Raw genomic sequence first — 11,924 nt, 5'->3', positions numbered from 1 at the left:
ATTGCCCGGCTGGCATGGCTCCGTGGTTGAGCGTCGACCTATGAACCAGGATGTCACAGTTCGATTGCTGGTCAGGACACGTGCCTGGGTGGTGGGCTCAAACCCCAGTGTGGGGTGCAGGAGGCAGCTGATCAATGATTCTCTCTCATCATTGATGTTTTTATCTCTCTCTCCCTCTCCCTTCCTCTCTGAAATAAATATTTTTTTCAAAAAAGAAGAAGAAAAAAAGAAACCCCATCTACAGTGGTCCAATTATTACTCTAAAATGAGCTCTGGGAAAAAGTGTTTTATGAAACATAAAACCTAAGGAAGATTCTTGGTTTTGATCTTTCACTAACTTTGCACCAATAAGCTTATTTACATACGTCCTGCCAAGTAAAGAATTTTTAAAACATCACTGACATGGTTTATTTATTCTCATCATGTAACTATGATTCAATACCTAATCTACAAATATAAGACGGTGCTGTACCACATAACACAGGTATAAATATGGTACTTTTTACATTACATTGCTGCTGCTTATTACATGTCAAAGTTCAGGTCAATGTGGCAGGACATCAAATTTTTTCTAGTCTTAATGACCATAATTGTTGGGTGAGGGAAAATGTCAAATGTAACCAAATAAAGGCTCTAAACTAGCTCCATCAATACCTTTAGTTATGTAGTGCCATTAGTGTGTATGTTTTCACATCTGAATGTCTTCCTCTTATGTGATGAAGGCATGATCTATAAGTGGAAGAGCTTCTGAACTGAGTCCAAGTCACATCTGAAAATACTGAAGCAAAGTCACTGGCAAAACTGTGAGTATAACATGAAAGCATGCTTAGACCTACTCATAATGGAACATCATCTCAGAAAACAATTCCATAAAAGTCCTGATTTCAAAAATTTACTAGCTTCTGCATCAGTGTCCCAATATTAAACTCCAAATTTTTACTTTGCACACACTGTCATATCCATACAGTGATTTACAACTGTCAAGCACTACGTATGTGGTCCTGAAAATGTTTGGCTTTATAGGACCTGAACCAAAAACATTTCACAGTAGCTTTCAATGCTAACCCATATTGTGGGGGACTATGCATAATTATCTTCACACCAATAAAACTATTCACTGTAATGCATAAAGTAATTACAGGAACCAAGAATGAGCTTCTAACTTATTTCAACAGATACAATACATATCACACACATTTGTCCATATTTTAACTACTAATTTCATAAATACTTGATGTTTACACCAATAATGCTACTGGAATTAAATAATATTACATAGAAAAGTGTATGAAAACCAGATATAACAAGCTCTATAGGGCTAAATTTTAGTTATAAAATGGGTCATAGGCTAAGAAATCACTACTTATCCACAATAATTATAAATCAACAGATTACCAACAGTCAGTCATTACACATCCAAATCTAGGAATGAATTAATTCCATGGTAGGTTAAAAAAACGGATGGTGTAAGTAATATTATACTTGGCAAGCCAATAGCACAAAATTGGGTAAGATTGTTTAGTATAAAGAGAAATAATCTAGAACTTTAATACCCTGTAAGGTTCCACAATAAACCAGCTTAACAAAAAAAAAATTTTTAGTAACTTACCCATAAAGTTACCCAGATACACACATCCATAAACATATGGTTCTCTAATGAAATATCAGTTGAAAAGCAGCATTTTCATATACAGATAGACAACTAGAGCTACACAATATTAACACACACAGGTTTCTACTGCTGATCATACCAGCCATCTTATAAAATAACACTTTTAAATAGTCTTTCCTGATGAACATTTGAAAACCAATACTATAATTCACCTACTGACATAATTTCCCTTAAAAAAACCATCTGAAATTTTAAGAGGTCACAACTCATGTTATATTTCAGTACCAGATTGCTGTAACTCCTAGAACAACATAAACCACACAACTTTTGAACAATTTAGGGGAAAAAAGCATTGAAATTTAAGTTTCCTCAATCAGTTCTTGTGACTCAGTCATTATTTACTCTGTACCATTCATTTGGCCCTTGAGTTTTTCCACAACATTCTCTACAAGTATTATGTTTGCTTTGCAAATGATGAGCCAACAATATGCTAAGTCATCAGTAACAAAAGAAAATACAGAAGATAAATTAAATGTGTTCTTCCAAATGTCAGAATACTGTAGGTTCCCATGACTTGGCAAAGCGTCCCAAACCATCATCCAGTTTCAGGGTTTGCAGGATAAGGCCTCCTTACGTAAAGAACGATTGAGAATATTTGCTCCCCACACCCAGAGCCATTCAGGCATGTACTGTGCAAAAAGAAACTAAAAATGGAAGAGAAAAAGGTTAAAAGATTAGAACCCAAAGCCACTGACACTGAAATGTACAGATCAGCATCTTATTTAATCCAACAAATATCACTGATCACTTTAAATACTAAAAAGGAAAAAGACTTTAGGTGCTACTGTACTTAGCACCTTCTTAGCATAAGACCATATGTTAGACCTATGGGAATAGAAATATGATCACCACCCATCCATCCCCTTTCTCTAATGAGGAGGGGCACACCTACATGCAATAATAGGATTCCATCATTACTTGATAAGAACAGTGTGTTAATTTGCTTAAGAATTATAAACTCCAGAAGGAAAGCCAGCTATAATAGATAAACGTTAGTGCTATGTGAGCAAACAGGTTTGAGAGGCAGAATGGAGCCAAGTTAAATAAGAAAACTGAATAAAAAACACTAGGACCCTAGTACACTGTCTTGAGATGTGATGAGGATGGCTTGGGGATCCAGGGAGTCCAGCTGATGTTCTGCTACCAGGTTCTCAACCAGGCCCATTTTGCTCCCCCTCCCCCAAGGTTATAAGATTACTGGTTGTCACAACTGGAGTGGTGGTGCTACTGGCATCTAGTGGGCAGACGTCAAGGATGGGCTGAACATCCTATAACGCATAGGACAGCTCCACGACAATTATCCAACCCCAAATGCCAATAGTGCTGAGGTGGAGAAACCCTGCACTATAGTGGCACATTTGTCAGAATAGACGTTATACTGCGTGAAAGTTCTAACACTGCACATTAAGGAAGGGAAATGGGCAGACCCCCAGCAAGTGCTGAAATTCTAGTCTAGGTTACTGTGCAGCTCCAGGGAACCACACCAAATAAGGAGGGGGTCCCAGAGTGGTGAACTGCAGGAAGACAGTCGGGAGCCACAGCTGCTCACAGCAGATTCCACAGAAGCCCCAAACGACCACCTCAGAGACAGGAGCCCAGTATTTGGCCTGGAGCCATGGGTAACTTTCTGGGGGAAGGACTAAGGTCTCTGGACTTCTTTAAACAGCTAGGATTTCATGGAGGGAAATGCTTGGATATTCCTCCTTGGAGCTGCTGTCCTAAAGTAAAAGATTCTGAATCCATGGAGATGAGAGAAGTCAGCTTTTGGTCCTGGAGGAGGACCCAGTAAGTAGGTCGCAAACACACAGACACCTGAGACAGACTAGATAACTGGATCCCCCTTCAAAGTACATTTTTCTTCAATCTTTATTCAATGGAGAAAGAATCAGCATCTAAAAATCTGCTTGTTTTCAATGTCCATCCATGACCATTGTCTATTGCAGGGGACCAGCATCAAGGTGTTTTTCACAGTTTCCTAAGGTGCTGCACTTGGAGACGTCACTGGCTCATCTTGTCTAGCTCATCCCAATGAGGTTTTAGCTTCCTGGGAAGCAGGTGGAAAGAGCTTGGTGGAGAGAGCTAATGGAAGAGAAGGGGAGAATTGCATCCCCTGGGTACTGACAGACAGACCAAAGGGGCTGACTTGTTGCCTATTTTGAGAACAACGGTCACAGGAAAGAATGCCAAGTCTCTGGCACTCCAAACTGCAGAGAAGGGCCACAGTGAAGAGGAGGGTGCGAGTGTGAGTTTGTCTACAAGAGAGAGGAGGGGTGGATTTCGGGTTCTGTAAGGCTTTGTGCATGCTCGGGACTCCTGACCAGTCTGTCCAGGCCTAAGAGTGGAGCTGGTCCTCCTCCGACACAGTTGTCAGCCTGGCTCCCGGACCCTCACCCACATCTCAATATGCAGCCCAAGGGGTTTCTCATCTCCACAGAGCTCCACCACTCCCCTCCATGCCATGTGTTCTCTTCCCAACAGCAACACACAGCGTATGTGTGAACAAATACATCCGAAGTAGATAGACATTCAGAAAGGACCATGAGCCAGTCGGAGAGCTCAGACTCTCCCACTCTACTCCCCTTTCCCCGGAGCTTTCCTGTCACCTGGAACACAGTCTCCATGTTCACAGGCAAGAAACTCACTGCTCAAGTTGTCAAATGAATTGTTTTTTCAGCCACACACACGCCAGCATGTTCCTGGCCTTTATGTCAAGGATCACAAACAGAAAGCTATGAAGGAAAGGCCCTCCTTTTCTGTCTGGCTTACTATGTGTTCCAAAGCTGACAATCAAATATTGCCTAATGCCACTTCCGGAAATAAGAAATGCTCCCAAATCAACATTAATAACTAGTGAACAATGAAAACAAATACATTCGACTCCTTTCTAGCTGTTTTTAAAGTCCAAATCATTTTTTTTTTTTAGTTTTTGCTTGCAAATCTTTATTAAGACAATTAACATAATACACATAAGATGCAATTGCTACATTATATGAGAGAAAGCAAAGATGTCATGGTTGTGTGTCAGTTCTAACTGCTCCTGTTCAGAAATGCTGTTTCACAGGCATGTAAGGAAATGAAGACATGCGTAAGGAAGGCTGAGGCGGGGGTCAGGGGTGAGAAAACCTGCTCCCTAACCTCTGTGCAAGCCTGTCAAACATAACCTCTGTCCACACAAACTCAGAAATGTGCTCTGTGAAATTACTTCTGATGCCCTCTTTGAAGTGGCTTCAAGGCGGGTAATAGATGCATATGAATTGCTGAGTGCTGCTAGAGAAAAGCCGCATCGCTGAAGGCACCATCGATTCTCAGGCCCGCCATCACTCAGGCCTCTTTTCTGCTCAGCCAGCCACTGATGGGTCCCCAGGCACCTCACTCCCCTTTCTTCACAATTATTATTTCAAACCTCACTCTCTCAACCCCGCACTCCCTCCACCTCACCCTCACCTCACAGGGGCCATCAGACCGGGTTTCTCAACTTCTAAGTGGACTCCCAGCCTCTCCTCTCTCCTCCTTCACTTTCTAGTTGTTTCCTAAGTTCACATCACTTCCCCTCTACTTGTGCTTTCAGCCTTACTCTCCCCCTTCCAGGAATCAACAGCTTTCTCATCTCTAAGCTCTTCTCCACTTACCCCATTCCTCCAGCATTAAATTACAGTCAAGTCACTGCTGATTTGCATAGATTAAATAGCAAACAGAATTCCTTCCTTTGGACCCAGTCCACTGTCTGTAGAACCTTATATCCCCTCCCCCCCAAAAAATATATGTTTATTGATTTTAGAGAGAGGGCTAGAGAGATAGAAATATCAATAATGAGAATCATTGATTCGCCCCCTGCTGGGGATCAAGCCCACAACCTGGGCATGTGCTCTGAATGGGAATTGATCCAGTGACCTCTTGGTTCATAGGCTGACGATCAACCACTGAGCCACACCAGCCAGGCTACAGCCTTATAATCTTGAGCACACTGTCTCCATATCCCCATCTTCTCTCTAGTCACCTACCCACTGTAATACAGCTGCTCCCTAAAATGCCTCCAAAACTGCTTTCATCGAGGATTTCCAAGATTCTAAACCCAACAGACATATGTTGGTCCTTATGCTATGGGCCAGATGGCACCATGTGACACTGATGACTATGCCTTCCACCTGAAAACTATCTCTAACCCTCACATCCATTTTCCACTCTCCTCCTCTCCTACTGACCTCGCTGGCTGCCCTTCTCAGTCCACCTTCCCTGGAATGTTGGAGTTCCTTGAGTCTCTGACCAGGCCATCTTTTCTCCTCTACACACTCTCCTTGGATAATATCACCAACCCCACAGCGTATCATCCAGCTAAACACTGATGACCAGTAAGCCTATACCTCCGTACAAACCTCTCACCTGAGCTCCCACCTATGCAGCTGCCGATTCCACTTCTCTTAACTATTTCCCAGGCCCTCCAAATCCAGCATGTGTAAAACTCGTATTGTTTCTCCAAAGCCTGACCTCTTCCTCGCATGATACCCGAGTAAGTGGCAGTAACCTCCACTGAGGTTCTGGAACCAAGAACCTGAGAATGTGTTTCTTCCTTTCCTTCAACCCCTCATGTTCAATCTCTCGCCTATCTTGTCAAGAAATACGGTTAGCCCATCATTCTTATTTAATTAATAACATATAAGACTAACTGGAATAAACAGCACAAAACAAAACTTTTCATGGTATGTTTAGCATATCAAACTTCGCACAGTAAATTTTTTATAAGCTAAAGACAGAAATTGAAACCTTGACAAAATTTAGATCTTTGCAATCTGAGAAAAATGGAGTCAGAGAAAATAATTATAAAAGCAAAGTCACGCTCTAGCCGGTTTGGCTCAGTGGACAGAGCGTTGACCTGAGGACTGAAGGGTCCCAGTTTCGATTCTGGTCAAGGTCACATGCCCAGGTTGCTGACTCGATCCCCAGTAGGGGGCATGCAGGAGGCACCCGATCAATGATTCTCTCTTGTCACTGATGTTTCTCTCTCCTCTCACTTCCTCTCTGAAATCAATAAAAATATATTTTAAGAGAGAGAAAAAAAAGAAAAAGTCACGACAACAAAAGCTACCAGAGAAAACTGCTATGGACAAAACAGCTACTAATGAATCAAATATTTGTTGTAAAACTGAAAAAAAAAATTAATAATGTTGAAAATAATTTGAGTAAAATAAAAATGAAAATAGAAAAAAGTGGAAAATTTTAAGTTTTCCATAGAAAACTATTCTAGGAATTAAATTAGCTTAATAGGATTTCTGACAGAAAAAAAAAAATCTACATTCTCCAGAAAAGCCCATCAATGTGAATAAAGTATAGTTGCAATTAAAATGTGAGTGTTTTATAAATGCAGTCAAAATATCTACTGCATCTAAACATCATCTTTATTGTATCTTCATTTCTCAGGAAACTTAATGGTCAATGGCTTGGAAAATTATTTTAGGTTTCTCTGTTTTTCTCCAGTAATTAAGGACCTGGAAATAACCACTTAAATAAAACTGTTTCTTATTAAAAAAACTTACAGCCAAAACTTTTGAGAAAAGTACAAATTTACTCTTGATTTACTTATCTATTTATTTTGTCTTGGTAAAGTTGATAATCTTTATTAAAGAGTTCCCCAAATATCTGCTGATAATTTAAGAAAATTCTACATATTAAAGAAAAAAGAATTCTAAACTAGGGTACATCTACTTATTATGCCAGATAAAGAGACAAGTGTCTATTATAATAAATTATTATGAGTTCTCTAATACTTAGAATCATATTTTCAAATATTTAACAAAGTTATTCTTTAAAACACTAAAGACCCAAGTCTTTGTCATGCCTGAAGAATAAACTAAAAAAAAATAATTCTATGCTTAAACAAATGAGTCCAAGAATATACAGAGATTACTGAGATGTGACAACTGTGTCACATGAAATAGACCTTTGTGACTTTGTCTTTTGATCATATTATTGACTTAGAGGTACCCACTCAAGCATTACAAGAATGTTTGCATTTTTAAATTCTCATCTAAATTCTTAGTATTTTATATGGCTACCATCTACTTATATTAAAGGAGCACCTTTCATCTCTTAGGTGTCAAATAGGTTAAACTTTTGAATGATTTAAATAATCCCACAAAAGAAAATCTAGTGACTTAACCAGAACCATTAATAGTATCAGGTTTGGAGCCAGATCTTTGAGCATTAGGTCACCTGTCTTCAGGCATGGGCCACTTCCTAAAAATAAACCCTTACTTTTTTTGCTGAGGAAGAAAAAAAGTGTCAGGTTTAAGAATCAGAATTAGCAATTCTCATCTTTTAGCAGGAGGCTTCAGTCAGATTCCCATGTATCATTTAGGAAGGTTTAGGATTGCATTAACCTAATTACAAAAGTGAAGGCATACTGTTACCTGGATAGAATGGGACCAATATCCTGTGGTCCTTTTCGAAATGCCAAGGGTAGAAACGGCATGATGTGCGTATACTTTTGGTGAAGGCACCAACCATGGGCACTTGTGCAGAAAACTGCCAGGGGCAGTCATGTGGGTAGCCACGCAGAATGGGATTAGACTCTGCACAAAGATTCCTTTAGAAGCATATTCATACTGTAATGCTCTGCTGAAGTGGTCTAAATAAGCCTGTTAAAAAGGAGCAGGAGAAAGACTTTTAATTTTTTGGAACTTGGAAGAAAATTCAGGAGAAAATGAGGCTTGCTTATAATCATTTCAGGAAAAAAAAATACAGCATTAGCAAACATGAGTTGCTGACAAAGAGCTCAACAGATTGAGCCAAACCATTGTAATAAATGTCCTATTGCATTGAGATCTCATTTCCAATCAGGAATACATTACCTTTGAAGCAGAAAAGGCAGCCAGCTGGGGAGTTGGTTTGCAGCAGGAGCCAGAAGAGATAGTGACAACAGCGCCTTTCTTTCTCTCCACCATCCCCGGTAACACTATGTGGACCATCAAACTAGCCGCAGCAATGTTTACATTTATGATGTCCCAGAGTTTGTCCTCGGAGACCTGAGTAAAATACTGAGGGTAGGGATAAAACACGCCCACATTATTTACCAAGATGCCAATGTCTTTGTCTTTCAAGGCTTCTCGAATGGGGTCGTAGATCTCACGGCCGTTGCTGAAATCTGCCACTATAATATCGGTCTCCACTTTGTAGGTGTCAGCGATGTCTTTAGCAACCATCTGCAACTTCTCTTGGTTCCGACTAATCAGGATAATATTGAGACCACGGCTTGCTAACTCTTCTGCGTAGGCTCTTCCAATCCCATCTGTTGCACCTACAATACAACCAGGAACAGTGAGCACACTCATTTCATGGTGAGATCTTTAAAATACCCCATTTAGCATTTCTGCTTACTCAGAGAAAGAATCACAGTAGAAGTAAAGCAAGTTCTAATACTGACCAGTCAAGAACAATGTCATAATATGAAAATACATATTATGTATCAAACACTCTCCCAGACACCCTGACAGGTAGATGAAAAGTTATTTTCCATTCACCAAGTTCATGAAACACAGTAGGAAACTGTTTTCAAACATATATCTGGCTTGAATAAGTGCCGGGAAATGATAAATTACAATGATATTTGAAACAAGGAAAGCTTTTCTGAACGTGGTGACAGTTTGTAAGGACAATTTCAAAACAGAGCAAAAAGGAATTCCAGCAAGGAGTAGGAAGGTGGGGCTGGAGCAACACTGGGAATAAGAGAGAGCAGAATAAAGACAAAAATCAAAGGAAGATTCTTCCAAGGTGATGGCAGTAAGAAAATGTGAACATAATAACAAATAATAAGGGTTTTTTTTAAATCAGTAAGTTCCCATGAAATTTAGTAACTCCTTGAATAATATACCCAACTTAAAATACAAACAGGAGATTTCAGATTAGACAAGGATTGAAATCCCATAGCTTACCACTCACGACTGCCCATCTTCCATATTGCTTGATCAGATCTGCTCTGCTCACCAGGCGAGGGACGAAGTGCAGCCTGATCAGGCTGTAAAAGTCACAGATGACAGTGATGCTTTTTCTGGCTGTATACCAGGCTCCCACCAAGGCTAGAGCTTCCACATAGCAATTACACGACCTGGCAATTTCCCTATACAAGAGGTAGAAGCTGTCAACAGCAGCCATGGCAGCCTGCAGGGAAGGGAAACAGGAGTTCTGTGCTTAGTAAGTTAAAGGAACATGCACAGTCTGGGTGAAGAAAAAGAGCTGAGGACATCAGAACTGAACAATTTTGCATTCAAATAACAGTAATAGTTCAAATCCATGTTGCCCATGGATCCAGGCAAGTTATGATCTCATTAACATTTGTAGTTTATAAGCTTCTTCTCTTCCAAGGAGATCAGTCAACATAACTACTAAGAGTTACCAAATTCCTACTAAAATTCAGGCACTGTGCTCCATGTTGTGGATACAGAGATAAACACAATATGCTCTGTACCCTAAAAAAGCTTCAAGCTCAGTATGATGACATGCCCAGACTTTAATTCGTATAACAGATGAGAAGGACATTTATTTCTTTGCTTTATTCATAATCAGCAGGTGCAGAGAGCCTACTGCCCATGTAGACACGAAGAAGAAACAGAAGTAAAATTAAGACATGGCCTTGGCTGCAAAAAGTTTATAATCCAGGTGAGGCAAAACTAAGCTTTAATAAACTTTTACATAAATAATATCCAAAAATGTATATTTGAAAAGAAATACTCCCCAAACTTAAAGAAGTGGTTTTCTCAAATGAGAATGGCTGTAATGGATGGAGAAGTGCTTACTCCATTTGCCCAGGTGAATTTGTATACCATTATCTTTGACCCTTTATGTTTGAGGAAAGAGAAGTCCAATATAACTCTTGTAAGTATCCACATAGCAAACATTTATAGCACACCTACTATATTCCATGTACTGTGACAGATGCTAAGGACTCAAAGATGAGTTAAATAATTGTAGCTAGGAGAAGAGACAGACATTTAACAAAACAGTTTTAAATGCCATATGAACTGGTATACATATGCCTGCAATTAGAGACAACCTGCAGAGGTAGACAAAGGCAGGCATGACCAAGGTTGATGAACTTCATCCTATACTCGACCTGGGGAGCCACTGATCCAACTGCACTATCAATAAGGGACAAAATATCAAACAGACTAGAATAGACTACAATGAAATTACAGAGAACTCAGATATACACAAATACAAGAACACAGCATATACTAATACAAGATATATTAATATATCTGTAATAATAAAAGCATAATATGCAAATTGACCAAATAGCCGTCTGGACATCCTTCCAGACGACCTTCCGGGCAAAGCCAGGGCTGCAGCCAAGGGATCCAGGCAGCTGCCCCAGCTGTGAGGGAGGGATCGAGGTAGCCACTGCAGCTGTGAAGGCCTACTCTTGCACAAATTTCCTCTATCGGGCCTCTAGTATTATATAACAGAAAACTGATTTTAAGCCAGTTTAATCTGAGTTTAATCTCTTTTATAGAAATCCCATTGAAATAGAAAAAGCAAATCCTGAAACTAAGAAAATACCCCAAAATAGCAGCACAACTTGCCATAAGTATAAGGAACAATGAGTGAATTCCCTCCCTTTTTATTACAATGTGAGCTCAACCCAAGTTCTCAACTAAGCAGGAGAAAATAACCACAAATAGAATGTGTTTATATAAGAACTAGAGGCCCAGTGCACAAAATTCATGCACTTGGTGTGTGTGTGGGGGGGGGGGTCCCTCAGCCCGATTGCAAGAGGGCGCAGGCCAGGACAAGGGACCCCACCAATGCATGATAGGGGCCAGGAAGGGATGCAGGAGGTTGGCTAGCCAGGGAGGGACCAAGGAAGGGCTCTAGGGCATGTCTGGCCCATTTCGCTCAGTCCCTGACTGGCCAGACCCCAGCAGCAAGCTAACCTACCGGTTGGAGCATCTGTCCCCTGGTGGTCAGTGCATGTCACAGCAAGTGGTTGAGCATCCTTAGCATATCATTAGCATATTACGCTTTGATTGGTTGAATGGCTGACCAGACGACCAGACACTAAGCATATCAGGCTTTTATTATATAAGATGACACTGTATTGTGATTAAAAGGCACATAAAATAGTTTAAAATTATTGAATATACCTTAGAACACATGTTGAATATTAACATTTCTAGTCCAAATTACAAACCAATAGAATATACAAAGGAAATATGACAGAAAACTGAAGAAATAGATAAGCAGGGGGGGGGGGTTTTAAAAT

At 40.1% G+C, this 11,924-nt stretch overlaps 1 protein-coding gene across 1 annotated transcript; it reads right to left on the bottom strand.

Moving 5' to 3' along the window:
- Positions 1-685: 685 nt before the first annotated feature.
- On the bottom strand, positions 686-9,830 carry HSDL1 (hydroxysteroid dehydrogenase like 1). Its single transcript, XM_006762244.2, has 4 exons — positions 9,598-9,830; positions 8,518-8,963; positions 8,077-8,304; positions 686-2,316 (listed from the first exon to the last, which is right to left on the bottom strand). The coding sequence occupies exons 1-4, from the start codon at positions 9,815-9,817 to the stop codon at positions 2,218-2,220; spliced, it is 993 nt and encodes a 330-aa protein (XP_006762307.1). The 5' UTR covers positions 9,818-9,830; the 3' UTR covers positions 686-2,217.
- Between the last annotated feature and the right edge of the window lie 2,094 nt (positions 9,831-11,924).

This window comes from Myotis davidii, unplaced genomic scaffold (assembly GCF_000327345.1).
Source record: "Myotis davidii unplaced genomic scaffold, ASM32734v1 scaffold77, whole genome shotgun sequence".
Taxonomy (NCBI): Eukaryota; Metazoa; Chordata; class Mammalia; order Chiroptera; family Vespertilionidae; genus Myotis; species Myotis davidii.
Note: the sequence above shows the minus strand (reverse complement) of the source record. Positions and strands in the feature narration are given on the sequence as shown.